The 16790-nt window shown below is 57.1% G+C and overlaps 2 protein-coding genes across 5 annotated transcripts in view; both read right to left on the bottom strand.

Annotated features, from left to right (window-relative positions):
• Positions 1–369: 369 nt before the first annotated feature.
• On the bottom strand, positions 370–2968 carry IL17C (interleukin 17C). The gene is made up of 5 exons (XM_045819116.1): positions 2896–2968; positions 2247–2572; positions 1433–1685; positions 788–860; positions 370–392 (listed from the first exon to the last, which is right to left on the bottom strand). The coding sequence occupies exons 1-5, from the start codon at positions 2896–2898 to the stop codon at positions 370–372; spliced, it is 678 nt and encodes a 225-aa protein (XP_045675072.1). The 5' UTR covers positions 2899–2968.
• Positions 2969–9027: 6059 nt separating this feature from the next.
• The window catches only part of ZC3H18 (zinc finger CCCH-type containing 18), a 60822-nt gene continuing 53059 nt past the window's right edge, over positions 9028–16790 (bottom strand). For 2 of the 4 annotated variants that reach the window (XM_045818887.1, XM_045818889.1), the window contains 8 exons: positions 16273–16377; positions 14853–14996; positions 14331–14390; positions 13025–13185; positions 12587–12789; positions 11840–11936; positions 10632–10728; positions 9028–9917 (listed from right to left, as the gene is read on the bottom strand). In XM_045818887.1, coding sequence (XP_045674843.1) covers positions 9710–9917; positions 10632–10728; positions 11840–11936; positions 12587–12789; positions 13025–13185; positions 14331–14390; positions 14853–14996; positions 16273–16377 — 1075 coding nt within the window. In that variant the 3' untranslated portion in view covers positions 9028–9709. The remainder of the gene's footprint in view (positions 9918–10631; positions 10729–11839; positions 11937–12586; positions 12790–13024; positions 13186–14330; positions 14391–14852; positions 14997–16272; positions 16378–16790) is intronic. The other 2 variants (XM_045818888.1, XM_045818890.1) reach the window with 1 other exon arrangement.

Genomic DNA, 16790 nt, shown 5'->3' on the forward strand with positions numbered 1-16790 from the left:
CCCTGGTCCTTCCAGGCTCAAGACCAAGGTCACCCATCCCCCTTCCTGGTACTTGCACACAGTAGGCATTACGCAGTGGGTGAGAACTACTGGTCAGGCAGGCGGGTGCTGATAAGGGCCCAGCAAACCCCATAGTGCCCTGTCAACCCTCAGATTTGGCTGGTCCTGTTCGGGGGTCGTGGCTGAGCCAGAACTGCCCCAGGGCCCCTTCTACAACCGCTGAGGCCACGCACTCCTGGGCCCCTTAATGAAATGCCTCCGACAACCCCATGCCGGAAAATGCAGGTTCAGGACTTCTGCAGTGAGAGCACAGGCCGGGCCATCGGTTGGCCAGTGGGGCATCTGGCCTGGGGACGCTGGCCAGCTTGGTTACCCCTGGACTAGCAGGTCACCTGTGGTGGACAGAAGCCCAAGGGGACGTTGGGGCTGGGGGATGGCCTTTGGAGCTCCTGGGCCTCTGCTGGGCTGGGGGGGCAAGGCTCAGACAGCTGAAGGTGACGGCACTCACCCAGGCTGCACAGGTGCCCCCTGAGCTGGTGCCCCCTGGGAGTTACCCTCAGAGATGCCTGTCCCTGGGGTCGCAGAGGTATTTCCCAAGGATGGAGAGGGTGCTCACTGTCACAGCGTAGGTCTGGCCACACCCTGGGCCAGTGGGTAGAGGAAGGCCTCTCTTCATCACAGCCGGGCTGTGGGGACGCGGCCCATCCTGGGGCCCCAGTGCCATCACCAGGAGGCGTCACCAGGCGAAAACCACAGCAGCCAGCAGGGCACATCTGGGCTCCCCCACCCTGCATGTACTTGGGGTTCACGCACAGGCCTTTCTGGTGAATGTGGGCCTGCAGCAGCTCCTGCAAGGCCAGCTGGGAGTGAGGGCCCGGCAGGGGTGAGGGTGAGGGGGTTATCTTCACCCCTGTATCTACCTGGGACATCTGATGCTGTGCCCTTGGGGTGTTTATCAATTTAATGACACACATTTGCATTTACAATAAATAATTGTTTTAGAAATACAGGGGAGGTGGAAAGAGGGAGTGTGGGGGATCCCAGTGGGACCACCACGTGGGGCCATCGGAACCCCTTTCCTGTTTTTATTTTAAAAAGTTCTAGAGAATAATGAGGTTCCTTCTAGCCCACTGTTTGTATGAAAGGGTGACTGAGCATCGAGAGGGGCTGACCAGGGCAGGGTTACCCGGCCCTCCCCTGGAGCGCCCAGTCTCCACTGTCCTTCCTCAGACTAGAGGCCTGGAGCCCTGGTGCCTGCCCGGGGGCCCTGGGTAGGGGCAGTGGGGTCACCCAGGGCATATAAATAACCAATAAATACACAAAATAAATAGGAGGGGCCCTCTCTGCAGAGAGAGCCCCACTGTCCAGTCTGGGAGGCCATCCCTGCCCACAGCACAGCTGTGGGGACAGCTGAGGCAAGCGGTCACAGTACCACCCTGGGTAGGACGCAGGTGCAGCCAATGGGCACTTGGATGGACTCGACATGGAATTCAAAGGCTCCGGGCGTGGGCACCCCTGTTGCATCCTGGGAGCAGGGCTGTCTGCGCAGCACCAGCAGGCTCTGGTACAGCGGGACAGAGTTGAGCGCTGCTGTCTCACGGCCGGTCCTGGTGCTGATGCAGCCCCTGCACAGGCACTCGGCGAAGGCCAGCTTCTGCGGGTAGCGGTTCTCATCCGTGTCCACACTGCAGGAGAAGAGTGGTGAGGCACTGCGGAGAGCCTCAGCAGGCGTGTCCCTCCTTCCCTGACTGCACCCCGTGGCTGCCCTGTGTGCTCTGGGGCGCTCCTGGCCTGAGAGCTGAGGCATCAGGCTGCAGGGAGCCCAGAGGGCAGGCATGCAGTCAGTGCTCAATAAGTGATGATTTCCCATGACTCCAGTGCCCTCTCAGAGCACAGAAGCTAGGGTAGGTGGCTTTCACGAGCCACCCCCTACCTCCCTTTTGGTCCAGCCCATCGCCTGCAAGGGCTCAAGTGGGGGTCCCAGAATTTTCCCAGGAGACCTTGGTACCCAAGGTCTGGGCTGAGATCTCAAGACAACAGTGGCAAGGAGGAGCTCACTTGATGGGACCCCCCCACCCCCCAGGACAGGGGCCTGGCTGGACGAGGTCAGGATGCTTATCCCATTTAAGTAGTGAAAACACCGAGGCTCGGAGAGCTCTTTAGGAATCCAGTGCCCAGAGAAGGGAGGGAGCAGCCCAGTGCCACACAGGAGGATCCCAGTGCCCAGGGAGCCCCACAGTCCTCACCGGTATCTCCAGGGAGAGATGGAGCGCTGGTGGATGTCGGCTTCCAGTGCCTCCTCAGGCTGCAGCACCGGGCACCGGGTTCCAGCTGGGGGCCCCTTGTGCCGCTTCCTGCGGCCCACTGCCTCCAGGCTGGACACCAGGGCTACCGGCAAAGTCTGCTCCCACTTGGCAGCTCGGGCCAGCAGGTGTGCAGGGGCCCGGCCCAGGGGCAGCTCCTCGGCTGAGTAGCAGCGTGGGGTCCCATGGGTGTGGCCTCCCCAGAGTGGGGGGCTATGGACAGCCAGGCTGGCAGACAGCCAGAGCAGAAGCAGAAGGCTGGGGAGGAGCTGGTGGAACAGGAAGTGGGTGGTCAGGGCATGCCCAGGGAAGGGGGCACCTTGCTGCCACCCCAGCTTGCCCTGTTCCCTATGTAAAGATGGGAAATGGCCTGCTCTTACAGTTGGGGAACCTGAGGCCCAGAGGGGCTAGCCCCTTGGCCCAAGCTCCTCAGTGAACCAGAGTTCCTGTGTTCTGGTTCCCTCTTGCCCCAAGATTTGAAGGGACTTCCTGGACCCCATCCCAACATCATCAGCTCAGAGCTCAGGGAACTGTCAATCCTTCTGGGCCAGATGGCACTGTCCAGATGGGGGCGTGGGGAGAGGCGGCTCACCATTTCAGTGGCTGGGCTCAGAGTGGCTGGCTGGTGTGTGCCTGGCAGCAGTCCCAGGTATACTTGGCTGTGGTTCTGGGGTGCACCAGTGGCAGGCCTGGCCAGCTGGCTGTCAGCACCTTTATACTTCTGGCCACACCTGGGGAAAATCCAGCATCGCTTCCTCCTTGGGAAGTGCCCAGCTGCCGCTTCCTCCTCCCCTCCCTTCTGGTCCCCACAGACTGTCCCCTTCTCCCCAGCCCAGGGCAGATGAAGCCCACCCACCCCTCGCTCCAGACCTCCTCTCACTGCCACCCTAATTGTCACCCTATTCTGTTTTCCTCTCACTCCCACCCAGAGGGACCCCACCCCAGGCTATGCACCTGTAGATGGAGCTGCAAACAGATCCTGCCTATGTAACATTCTGGAACCTTCTGTAAAAGGGTTTTTCCTGAGTATTCTTTTTTTGTTTAAGATTTTGTTCATTTATCTTCAGAGAGGCAAAGGGAGAGGGAAACTTCGATGTGTGGTTGCCTCTTGCACGCCCCCTACTGGGGACCTGGGCATGAGCCCAGGCCTGAACCCTGCCTGGGAATCAATCAGCAACCCTTTGGTTCGCATGCACGTTGGCACTCAATCCACTGAGCCCCACCAGCCAGGGCTGCTGAGGATTCTTTAGCTTGCCTCTCTGATTACACCTGTATGTTTTCGCTCTCTGGACCTGGTGACCCGGTGCCTGGGGTGGGGCTCACACATCACATGCCGCAGCACAGTGCTCCTGTCCCATCGGTGGACATGAAGTTGGTTTCATTTTTTACCTAAGATGATCAAGGTCAGGGGAACGGCAGTGTCTGCCTCAAACTGCCGGTGCGGGGAAGTCCCGGGGAGACTTGGGGAGTTGGGGAGTGAGCGTCTTCAGGCTTTGTCAGGGTCGGGCAAAAGTGGATTTAGAGGAGTGAGTATTTGAAACACAGTTTCTTTTTGTTTTATTACTTATTAATTATTGTATTATTTTCCATACTAACAGCTGTAAACCTACTTTTGGCCCACCCTGTGTGTTTGGGCTTCCGTGTGTATTTTTCAACAAAAATTCAAGCTAACATGTCTGAGATGGGGGGGTGAAAATGCCTTGGAAACGTTAAGGAGCAGTGCACCCTGGGAAGCTTTATTTAAGGAGGCCCTGGGAGCCCACCTGCGTCCCACCCACTCATGCTGCTGGCTGGGAAGAGAGGTGCTGGGAGGGTGCCTTTGTTATCCCGGGAAGGAGAGAGTTTGGAGACAGATCTTGCAAAGTTTTGAATGGGGTTTGAAGGCCATCCTGGGGAGGGCCTGCCCGGGGGTCCCTGGGCAGGCACCTAGGCACCCTCCAATGCTGAGGGCCCTGCCTGTCCTGGTCCTCTCGAATCAGAGGGGAGTGGAGGAAGGGTGCCAACCTGCCCTCCAGTCTTCCTTTGCCTGACGGTAGGGGCCGGAGTGTATATGCTGTTACGGCACCATTCTCTGTTTAAAGCCACAAACCTGGTGGACATGAAGACCCCCTGAGAGGGGTGGGGCTGGAGACGGGAGCAGGATACCTGAGCTCTCCCAGCAACGCCACACAGCAGTGTGTGACTCTGGGCAAGGACTTGCCCTCTCGGGGCCTGAGCATCTTCAGGGTTAAGCTGTCCTGCGAGGAGCCGGTGAGGATTAGAGGAGGTCCTACCCTGCATGGGTGGATGGAAGTGCCTCAGCAACAGGTGCTGTGTCATGACTGTTTTCTCTGTTTATTTTGAATTATGGATGGATGGGATGGCTGGATGGATGCCATGAGTCCCTAGGACTGCCCCCCTCCCTTACAATGCCCCTACCCATTTACCCTCTGCTTGCATGCTTCCTGAAATGGGGAGCTCACCCACTGCATTGTTTGCTAGGGCTGTCATAATAAAGTACCACAAACCAAGATGCTTAAAGCAAGAGAAAATTATTCCCTCACAGTTCCGGAGGCCAGAACCCGCAAAACAAAGTGTCGGCAGGATCCTTACTGCCTCTCCCAGCTGTGTGTGGCACTGTGACCCTCAGAGTCCTTGGCTTGGAGACCCATCACTCCAACCTTTGCCTCGTGTTCACATGGCCTCCCTGTGTCTGTGTCATTTACGAGAACACGTGCCCTCCTCCAGGACGATCTCATTTCAAGATCCACGCCTTAATGATATCTGCAAAGGCCCTTTTCTCAGATAAGGACACACTCCTTGCAGGCACTGGTGGCTAGGACTTCAACATATTTTTTTAGGGGGGGACACAATTGAGCCCAGTACACCCTCTCGTACTAGATGCTGACGTTGTGGGTTAGGTCAGGCTGAGAGAACTGGGACCTACCTGCCTGCTGGGGCCCTTGGAGGTCTCAGAAAAACTCCAGCCCTGGCTGGTGTGGCTCAGTGGATTGAGTGCTGACTTGAGAACTGAAAGGTCACCAGTTAGATTCCCAGTCAGGGCACATGCCTGGGTTGTGGGCCAGGTCCCCAGTAGGGGGCACTTGAGGGGCAACCACACATTGATGTTTCTCCCTCTCTTTCTCCCTCCCTTCCCCTCTCTAAAAATAAAATCTTAAAAAACATTTCTTTAAAGAGAAAAATTCCAGCCCCTCCTGCTGTTCCCAGAAGTGTGGTGTGAGCCCCTGGATGGCAGGAGCCATGTCTCCAGCACACCCAGTCCTAGCACCTAGATGCTCTACTAGCACAGCAGAACCAAGGGGAGATAAGCCTGGATGACCTCATGGGAAAAAGCAGGGTGACGATGTCCCCCGTGCTGGGCCTCTAGGCAGTTCATGCTGGCGAGGCAGGGAGGCCAGGAACCCAGGAAGGCCAGCGGGCAGCAGCATTGCTTCCTTTGGTCTGGAAAGTCCGGCTGCACTCACACAGGTGTTCAACAGGAAATGAAAAGGCTGTAAAACTTGCTTGCACAGGGGTTTCTGGGGTTTCCCACCCTACAGGAAGGCTCTGGATGCTTGGGTCCAGCAGGGGTGGGGGCGGGTGTTGAGGGGGGCCACCTCCCTGCACGGGCCAACCCTCATGGGGTGTCTGCATTGTCTGTGTTCTTGTATCTGTTCTGAACAGCTGACCAGGCACGCACTGTGCTCTGTTGAGGAAACTGCGACCCTGACTTCACACCTATCCCTCCTCACCATGGGCCCCCTGCTCCCACGCAGGAGGCCAATACAAGGACTGGGAGTGTGTGTGTGTGGTACGGGGTGGGGGTGGGGCCGGAAGGGCACAGGGCAGGCAGGGGTGGAGCCTCATTCCGGTGCTGCTGACTGCTGAAGCAAGCACAGAAGTCCCAGGTTGGGCAAGACTGGAAAGGCACCACCAAGTGGAAGGTCTGAGGGCATCTTGGAGGCCGTGTCTGGGAAGAACCCCCCACAAACCATGCCCACAGGACCACACCCCTGATTACCACACCCCCAACTCTCAGAGACACACAACTAAGAGGACAGAGACGCAGGAAGAAGAATGTGAGGGCACTTCAAAGCAAGAGGAGGGGCCAGACAGAGGAGACAGGTGCAAAGTGTCACAGACAGACAAATCCGGGAACAGAGGCTGGCAGAGGGAAGGCAGTGGAGAGAAAGACACAGGCCAAGGCAGAAAGGCAAAACACAGGAGACACAGGGACACAGCAGGTGCTTCGTGTGTGGCCCAGCCTGTGGCTCAGAGCCTTTATAGCCCTGGCTGGATAGAAGCAGCCAAGTGGGCCTGGGTTGGGAGGTGGCCTGCAGGAAGGGTTTGCTCCAGGCTCTTGGGGTTCCAGGCTTCAAGTTTTCACCTATCCTAGAGGGGGGCCCAGCAACAGGGCTGAGACCACTCATCTGTGAAGGGGGCATGACAATACTGCCTCCCCTTTCGCTGGAGGGTGTGACCTTCCTAACCACTGGGCCCCAGGCAGCTCCTGCCTGGAGTCAGTCTATCATACAGCCCAGTTGACTTGTTCCCACAGCACTTTGCATTGTCAGGAATGACTTTTGACTGCATCTTTGTCCATGGTCCTGTACATGGGGCTTTCTAGGGTGGGGGCATCCCTGCTTGTTCACCCAGGGCCAAGGCCAGGGCCTGGCTTTTCTCAGCCAGAGCTTCTGAGTGAGGATGAGAATGACTTCTGCTCTGTGGGAGTGGGGGGACTTACAGGCTGGCAGGGGAACTGCCACGGAGATGGAGGGTTGGCAGTAAGCGGGGAAGGGAAGCCAAATCTGGAGGCAAAAGGGGTAGGTGGAGGCCCAAGCCTGGAGGGGAACAGCAGGGGCCTGACCCCGGGGCTGAGAGATGAAAATCAAGATCTGGTTCCTTCCTCTGAGACAGGCCAGTGTTAGGAACTTGGGGCCAAGCGCTTCTCCGGGTTCCACTGGAGGAAACACAAGGTAACAGCTTGAGGACCGCATTGTGGCTGCAGACACTGGAGAGACTGAGGGGAGGGGCTGAGAGGAAGTGGGAGGAGTCAGCTAGGTCAGCGTTCCAGGGTCAGGGAACAGCAAGTGCAAAGGCCCTAGGGTGGGAGGACAGGCCAGCGGCGGGGAGGGGTTAGCCTGGCTGTGCAGTGAGGACTGAAAGGTAGGGGACCCCACAGTGCACTGGAGGAGCAGTGTGGTGGGCAGAGACGGAACTTGAGAAACTCGCAATTATCCCCACTGTATTTGCATGTTAACCACCTGTCAGGATCTCAGTCAACAGGTCTCCCTTTTCTCAGATGCCTGGCCTGGAATGTTCTCCCCACTAGACCCTGGCAGGGGAGAGCTGGCTCAGGGTGAGGCCCTCACCCCTCCCAGGACAGGCACGGGGCCCCAGCCTAGCCCAGGTGAGCCACGACCTCAGACAGCAAATGGAAACCTGCTTGTTTAAACCTAGCTTGGGTCAAGGGGACCCAGGGCTGTGGCTCCAGCCTAGGTGTTAGAGGTCAGGGTCAGGTCAGTCTCTTGGGACTGGAAAGGGCTAGAGGAGGGAGGAGTACAGAGACCTGTGTAGTGGGCTCACCTGTGGGATCCTGGCTTTAGAGGGGCAGTCACTGCCCAGCTGGATTACAGGACCCAGTGGCTTATGGACATGGAACACAGGGACAGGCTGGCACTCAAGGTGTCCTGGATTCTGGCTCCAGGTCCTTGAAAGCCACTCATTCAGAAAATGGGAGTTCCCTTTGCATCTGGCTATGACCTGATGGCACACCAGATAAGCCTTTAAAAATAGTGGGAGACACCCCACTCAGGCTGCTGTGCTGTAAGAGGATGTGGGCACTGGATGGAAAACAGTGCGTGCACTCAGGAGGCCCAGCCGCACAGCCAGTGTGCAGCACCGGCCCCTGCAAGCTTTCCTGTCCAGCCTGACTGCCACCCAGCTTCGGGGCGGAGCGCCGGGACATGCACACTGTAAGCTGGTGTCAGCTCAGCAGCTCATGTAAGTAGATGAGGACCCCAGGCTGCTGCCTCCGGGCACTAGCTCCACAGGACCCTCCTGCAGGACTGGAACTGGGGGCAGCAGCAGTGTGGGCTCTGGGGGTGTTTCAATCCCTAGTCCTTACAGTACTTGCTTTATGGGAACCTGAGGGTGGCGGGGCACGCTGAGGTCCATGGCACCACTGTGTGAGTTTAATCCGACCAAGAAGGACCCCAAGTGAGCACTGGGGTTTGCCCCACGGTGGAAAGGGCCCTACTGGGGCTCTCCAGACGGCAGTGGGAACCCCAAGGGCTGCTGCCCTGAGAACGGCGGACATTTCTGCTCTGCAGTGGATGGACAGCAAATTTAAGGCTCTGGATGGGGCACTGGCTTTGGGGACAGGTGTTGGCCTGGCCTGAGGAGGATCCTTCCTGACCTCTCTAGCCCAGGGCCCTCTGCTGGAGTAGGTGACCACGGGTTTGCATGCAGGAAGCCCTGCCAGGGCCATGTCCACCACCAGGAAACTGAGGCACAGTGCTCCCTGGGGGTGGGGGGCAGAGGACAGAGTGCCTGCGCTAACGGTGAGTGAGCAATTACTGCTCTGGGCTGAAAGCTCCCAGGGAATCGCACAAGGGTCTCCGGGGAGACCCCATGTCCCCAGCCTCCATTAGCCAGGGGCCGCGGCACAGCAGGAGGGCCCAGTGGACGCCACGAGGTGTGCAGGCCCAGGCACACGAAACACCACCACCAGGGTTAAGGCAGCTGCTTATCAAAATATTTTATTTTAGGAGACCCCTCAGAAAAAGACCCTCCACATTAGACAGACGCCCAACAATATACCCTTGGCCTTTTTTTTTTGGTCTTTCTGTATTTTGTTCATTTTCAAATCAACTAAAACAAATTGATGCTTAAAATAAGACAGGAAGTTATTTCCCAGTCAGACTTTAGTGAAGAATATATATATATTTTGATCCTGGGGACGGGCAGGGACGGGGAAGAGGTTGCTCAGAAGCACTCGGTGTTCCCGTCGACAGCAGGAGAGCCGCATGGCGAGGCCGCGACAGACAGCAGGGCGAGAACTGGCCTCACTGGCAGAGGGAGGAACAGAAGATCGGGAGGGAAGATGTACGGGCTGGCTGATCAGGACGCCTGGGACTTAAAATTTACATAAAACTGCCGCGTCCTCGCCCAGTGCTGCCTGCCTGCCTCTGCTCTGGAAGGGGCCGGTCAGTGTGGTCGGGGGAAGGCTGGGGTTCAGCATCATCTTCATTACGTGTGTGTGGCTTCTTTTCCAGCTGAGAAACTTTTTTTCTTTTTTAATATTTAAAAAGAATCACAGCCAAAATAAGACATTGACTGCAAAATCCAAAATGGCTGCGCTTACCCTATTTATAAAAACACGCGAGTCTTTGCCTCTGGTAGGGGAGCCGAGCCCGCAGGGCCCATTACACTTTCCCAGGAATCTTGGCCCGCTTGCGAGCAATGGCGTCCTCCACGGCTTTGAGCTGCTTCAGGAGCTCCTCCCGCCTCGACAGTGTGCTGGCCTTCCCTGATTTCGTGCCAGTGGAGGTGGTGGTGCTGGCATCTGAGGCTTTACCAGGCACACTTGTGACCTTGCTGGAGCTCTTGGACTGCGGTGACAACTGGCGCTTCCTGCAGGGGTGGGGAGGCCATTAGAGGGGTCCGAGTGCCTCTCCCTCTCTGCCACGAGCTCCTGCCAGGCGGGGGCCACGAGGCCCCGTCTAGGGGCCTGAGCCCTATCTGCTGTACCTGCCAGGCAGAAGGCACCCTCTCCGCAGGGAACGGAGGCCCCCACCCCATGGTGGGTGAGTGCCAGGCCCCAGCCCAGCACCGCACTAACCAGTCCCTCTTGCTTTTGGTCCTGGTGTGCGGCCTCCGTCCGAGGTGACGTAAGACCCACGCTACAGACTTAGGACCCCTGAGGCTACGGGTGCCTGGGTGTGTGTTGGGGTTGCACAGCTCCGAGTCTTGTGCACCTGCCCTCCCCATATCTGCCACCCCCCCCAAACCTTGACCCCGAGCTACATGGCGTAGCTGCACAGGGACTCAGAGCCAAATTCCTGGGAAAAGGAAATTACTCTCCTACTCCCTGTGCCTCAAATGGAAGGTACAAAAGAGCTGGGACCACCTTCCCATCCGTAAGTCCCCAACTCCCCACCTTAGGCCGACAGTGGAGTGCCTCAGGCCACTCTTATCCCAGGCCCCGCGGGTGCGGCAGAGTGAGACATGTGGGGCTGCCCTCTTGCCTCCAGATCTGAGACGTGCCCCAGCTGCCTCTGGGTCTGCCGGCCCTCCCGAGGCAAAGGAGCCCACGTGGTGTGGCTGTGGCTCGGGTGGGGCACTCACCTGTCTGGCGGGGCCACAGGAGCCTTGGAATTCTGGCCCCTTTGCCGCTCTGGCTTTGGGGAGCCGATTCTCCCACCTGACTTCCGGTCCCGAGAACCTGGGACAATGTAAGACCAGGGTCCCAGTTATACATGGGGCTGGCAGCGGAGAGGGCTGGTGCAGCCTTACCGGATGCTAGTGACCCCGCTCTATCTTGACAGCTCAGCACAGCTTCCTAATTTCCTCAGCGGGGCCCCAGGGGACCCATGAGCGCCGAGCTCCAGACTGGTGCCAGGTTTCTGGAGCTGGTGTCTACCAGACCACCGAGCCGTCAGCCTGTTCCCACAGGAACACGGAGACCCTGCCCACCCTCTGCCCTCACGTTCTCAGAGTCGGGTGGAGTCTCCCAGAGCCCGTGTGTTCTGTGCTATCACAAGAGAAGAGAACCCAGCCGTCGTCTGTCAGCCAGATATTAGAAATCTGGGACAAAACAGACCAAAGCCAACCCAACCCAGTGCCTTTGGGAGCTCCCCCTGATGGGGCAGCTCAGTTGGCCAGAGCGTCATCCTGATGTGCCGAGGCTGCAGGTCTGATCCCTGGTCAGGGCACACAGCAGCATCAACCAACGAATGCATAAAAAGTGGAACAAGAGGTCGATGTTTCTTTATCTCTAAAAATCAATAAAAAACTGAAAAACAAAACAAAACAAAAACAAAAAAACAACAAACAGAAAAACCCCAACGCCACTCGTACTAACTTTTGTTTTGGGAAATAGTTATTTTTCATAAAGAAATGTTATTTGTGCTAAAATATAGTGGCTTACCAGTTATTTAAAAATATTAAGAATTTTTCCCAGTTTTGACTTCTAATACTGTAAATAAAGACCAGAAGTTCCGTGGGGTCCTCTGTCTGTGTCTCTCTCTCTATATTTTTCTGTTTTGTAACTTTTTTTTTAACCCTCACCCAAGGACATGCTCATTGATTTTAGACAGAGAAGGGAGAGAGGGAAACATCTATCGGTTGCCTCTCACAGGTGAACTGATCGGGGACCTCTTGTACACACGCCCACTGGGGACCCACTGGGGACCAAACCTGCAACTTCTCGGTTTACAGGATAACGCTCCAACCAAGTGAGCCATACTGGCCAGGGCAAGGGGCCTCAATTTCTTAAAAAATGGACAAGGTCCTGGTCCCTCCGCCAGTCGGGTCCCTGAAGGGACAGAGCTCACCTCTGTCTGGGGACACGTTGGCCCGCTTGGCCGGAGGAGGGCTTGGCCTGTCCTTGTCCGAGGGCTCATACCGTTTCCTGCTCCCTTTGTCAGCGGCCTGAAGTACGGGAGGGAGCACAGTGAGGACACAGGGTCTGAGACACCGGCCACCAGGCGGGACACACAGCGCAAGGAACAGAGTGGTGACATCCTCACTCCCACACCTGCTCTCTGCTCCCACAGGTCCCCCTTCACCCAGCTGGCTCCGGGTGAAGCAGGGCCCACGGCTGGGGGGCCTTTACTCGCTGTGGCAAAGGTGCCAGCTGAGACGCTGTGCTCCCTGTGGGGGCCATGCGACGGGACAGGCCCCCAGTAGACTCAGCCTCTTGCCCTTCCAGTCCCATAGGGCCTAGGAGACATCATCTCACAGAGGCCGAGTTTGCTCTGCTCTGTCCCAGTGCTGCCCTGTGGGAACTGGCCAGCTTAGGCACAGGGAAGAAGGTCAACGGTGTGGGTGCTCCGGGTCAGGGAGAGCACCCACTGGATGCCCTGATGTCCCAGGATGTGCTATAGCAACCTGTCCAACCGGTGCCCGCACGCCCCCGCCTTTCCCACAGGGCTGTCCATCAGGGCAGGGGGATGAGCAGGGCTGATACCCAGCCGCCAAGTTCAAAAGGCCACTTGCTGGCTCCCACTCGGTCTCGGTCTAGGATGACCCCGAGCTGCGTGTTTCCCTGTGGCTCCCACCAGAAGAGCCTACAGCCTCACCTTGTTCAGCAGTGTCAACTTGATCTCTTTGTGTGCCACAAATGTACCCTGCTGGGGCTGCCCGGGGGGTGCCTGCTGGGGGGTTGTGGGCTGCTGGGAGGATTTACTGCCTGTGGAAGATTTCGAGGATTTGGGTGGCTGTGTGGATGAATCTCTTTTCCGCTTATCCTCTTTAACACCGTCTTCTTTTTTAGATTTTCCTGCTGACAAGAAGGGCTCGGTCACGGTCACCAACACTGCACTGTGGTTACCCGAGTGCCGCTTGGTGGAGGGGTGTGTTATCAGGCAGGCAACGTGTGTGCAGGGATGAAACTGGGAGGTCACCGCACGGTTTGACCAGCTGCACGCAGTGCTGACCAAGGCTACACGCCCCCTCTCTCCACAAAGGGCCAGCCTCTCCTCTGTGGCCACAACACCAGCACACAAGGAGCCCCGTACCTTTCTCCTTCTTGGTCTGGGCTGGGGTTGGGGACCGTGAGCTGGCTGAGGACACAGGGCTGGCCAGGTCGGCGTACATGTCGTCAGAGTCCACACTGTGCACTGAGCTGCTGCTCGACGTGGCGCTGGACACCGAGGAGACGCTGCTCACGCTCAGGGACCTAGACACGTACGAGCCTGTTTGTGCCCGCGTGTCCCCAAACAAAAGATGGGCTGGGGCTGGAGGCCCTGGGCAGGGGTGACGTCTACTTTTCCCGACTCCCAGTTTCAAGGGACATGTACCCACCAAACCTTAAATTTCAGAGGGAACTCGAGATAGTTTAAAGGTGCCACATAGCAGAGAGATGCCCACGCTGTTTGCTGGGCAGGGCATATGACTAAGTGCAACCCGAGAGTTAGCGAGCACGGAACTGAGAGTCTCGGTTAATAATGCACAGTGAAGGGAGAGCTTCCACCTGCAGTGACCCCAGACACTAGACGGGAGACCACTTTAACCCATGGATTGTGTCAGGAAAGCTCGAAAATGATAGCCAGTCTCACGGGCCCCTGGTTCTGTCCCAGCTCATGCTGCACAAGGACTTGAAATGCACAAGCTGCTGCATTAGTCTCTGCGGAGTGCTATCTCTGTACTCTGAGAAAACCCCCACTGCTGTGTCCTAAGGTCATCAGACACTAGCATAGGGTGTGGCAAGGAAAGAGAGCTCAACACTTTTTTAAAAGTTAGGCCTTTAAACCTATTTAGAAAGATTTGGGCAAATATATATAAACCACCTGCTGCCTAGAAATAAAAGAAAGTTTGACTCAAGGAATCTAAGGTCTGGTTCAATACTGTCAACCTTTTAAACACCTGAACAGCAGAATTCTTTTCTGCTTCCTTTCTGAGATTTGAGAGAACTGGCAGTCCCTGGCTGCCTCCGGCACAGCATGGCCGGGTCAGGAACAAGCAGGAACAAGCAGGAAGACTCGGTGCCAGACCCTCTCAGACCCACTGAACTGGAAGCGCCCAGCTTCTGGGAGCCCATCAAGGGCTTGTGGGGCAGAAGGCACCTGGGCCCCTCACATGCTTGGAGCCCCTGGGCCAGGCTCCCTACTACACGAGTGTCAGTCTGTTCTCTCCTCTCCAACCCGGTGGAGACAGACAGCCAGCTGCTCCTGACAGCACCGACTGATGGCCACAGGCTGCCCAGGGGAGAAGGAAAGCTCACACCTGAGGTGACCTCTTCTAAGGTCCCTAGACCCTGACTGGGAGGCAGGAGCAGGGGCAGAAGCTGACGGGGACCGGGGCCAGAGAGATGCTGACAGTGACCTGGATCTGGAACTAGAGCCGCTGTAGCTGCTGCCGCTGCCGCTGCCACTGATGGTCCGCCTGCAACACAACCAAAAGTCCCGCCACTCACATCTCTGCAGAATTGAAAAGGGCAGACACAGTCTCTCCTCAGAACCAGGGCTAGTCACTGGCCCGAGACAGATGCTTAGCCAGTAACCTGCCACAGATTCGGAAGTGATTGGGGTCTATTTCCTAAGTGCAACTTTTTCTTAAAATAAAAGACATTTCAATTTCTCTACAGTGTCCCCACACCACCACCATCTCTTTCCAGGGAAGATTCTGGGTGTCAAGGGTGCCCTCCCTCCCCAGGTGGACAGTGTGACGGGCACACGTCTCTCATTGCACTCATGGGGACACCAAAGCTCAGTGAGGTGACAGGACTAGACAAAATCTCACAGGTCAGGGACAGAATGGATCCCTGGCCTAGGCTGCTTTGCCCAGGAATGGCCCCACCTCTAGCCTAGGCATCAGATACGGAAATCCCCACGTGGGTCTGCTCACCTCCTGGGGGGGGTCCTTGCTTGTCGCTCCCTCCTCCTGGCTTCCCGAGGGTCTCCTGGCTTGGCGGGCTCGGGGACGGGGGCAGTGGTCTTCAGGACCTGTGGTGGAGCTGGAGGTGGGGCTGGTTTCTTCACCACTTTCTCTCTGTTTGATAGGATGGAAGGTCAGACCTGGTGGAGAGGCCCAGCTAACGACCTCAGGGCATGTCACAGGGAGGCCCGGTGGGCTGTTGCTCCCATGTCACACCAGGCTCTTGGAATGTTTCTGAAGCCGCTAGAGAGCAGCAGCCCTACTTCCCCCTCACAGGCGGCAAGGCGAGGGTCCATCTGAGAACTCTGGAGACTAGCCGGGAGCTGGCGCTGTCAGACATCCTGCCCCCACGTGGGGATGGCCCCTTGAGGGTGCTGGGGCACACTCACATGTGGAAAGCACACTGCAGTAAAGAAAGCAGCCCCCCATTTTTTTTTTTTACCATCAGTGTGGGAAAACCCTCTGCCAGTTTCTTAGTGGTGGTGAGCACTCCTGATTCAGAGGGAGCGTGGAGCATGGGCCTGTCTGAGACCCTGTCAACAAAGTGACCTCAGCGGGAAGCAAGGTCTTGGTCAAAAGCAAGCCCAATGTTGGGGTGAATCAGATCTGTGCCGATGAAAATGACAAAGCGGGCGCCCTGCGCAAGCCCCGGTGTGAGGTTGGGGGTGGGGGTGCAGCTGTGGAGGGGATGGACTGTGTCTGCAGGGAGTGTCTGGACCGGCCCGTTGAACCTACTGATCGGTACAATTTAGATGGATGCGGTGCACTGGATATAAATTATACTTCAATACAATTCATTTTTAAAAGTGATCTGCTCAGGATTCCCTAAATGTTTCTGAGGCAGTTTTCTTGTTCCATATAAGGTGAAAAACTGCAGGATGCAAATTTTCAATGCCCGCCATACAGCAGGTGCAGGGCTACTTCCTGTGAAACAAGTAGCTGCTGGAAGAACAAGTCAGGAGGCAGGGCCTACGATGGCAAGGACGGCCGGGAGGCGCGCAGGTCCAGTCCCTTGCCCCTCAGGTGGCAGGGTCCACTGAACCAGCAACCGCCTCGAAGTGCCGGGCCGAGACACTGCACGTCAGGTGTTTGTGTGAGTGCTAGATGTTTCTAACCTCTCCTGTGGGTCACGTCTCTGAGAAGGACCACTGTGACACAGCCCGGTGCCTGCCTGGTAAGAGCGGTAAGAGCGGAGCTGATGACTTCCTTGTGCTGCGCTTGCTTGGAACCCCAAGGAGCATCGCCATCACCACCCTCCAAGCAGCGGTGCTGGAGCATGAATGCTGTGAGTGCCCCTGGGTCCACACGCCCACCTCCGCGAGTCCTGTCTACGTTCCCTCAGGCTTCTCCACACAAGTGACAGGAGGGAGGGGGAGGGCTGGGCACTTACCCTGCTTTCCCAGGAGGCAGAGCTGGCTCCCCCTTGGTTCTGACAGAAGGTCTGTGTGGGGAAGGCGTTGGAGATGGGGATGGGGACGAGGAAAAGGACCGGGACCTAGGGAGCAAACAGAGGTGTGAGGTGGGAGCGCCACAGTGCCCGGGTCCGAGTCTGAGCACGCTGGGACACCGCTTCAAATTCACAGGGCAGACCACTATGAATTCCTGCTTGTTGGCCTCAGATTAAATGTGGGCTTCAGAAAGTTCTCAGTCATTTCATAAACTATATCACTTGTATGTAGGGAAAGGAGAGTGCTGAGGGGACAGCTGGTGACCACACTGGTGAGTCCTTCTGAGGCCCTGAACCAAGGGGCATACTAGCTCTGTGAGCACGATGGGAAGGGCATAGGCTCTGCTCTCCATGCTGCAATGAAGCCCCGACGAGGAGACATACAGCCTGAGTGGGCTGCGGCAGCATGGGAGAAATGGAAGGCTACGCTGGGCACCCGGGACCCAGGTGAGCTGGAGGGT

Source organism: Phyllostomus hastatus, unplaced genomic scaffold, assembly GCF_019186645.2.
Source record: "Phyllostomus hastatus isolate PE091 unplaced genomic scaffold, TTU_PhHast_1.1 phas_scaffold_345, whole genome shotgun sequence".
NCBI classification, from domain to species: Eukaryota; Metazoa; Chordata; class Mammalia; order Chiroptera; family Phyllostomidae; genus Phyllostomus; species Phyllostomus hastatus.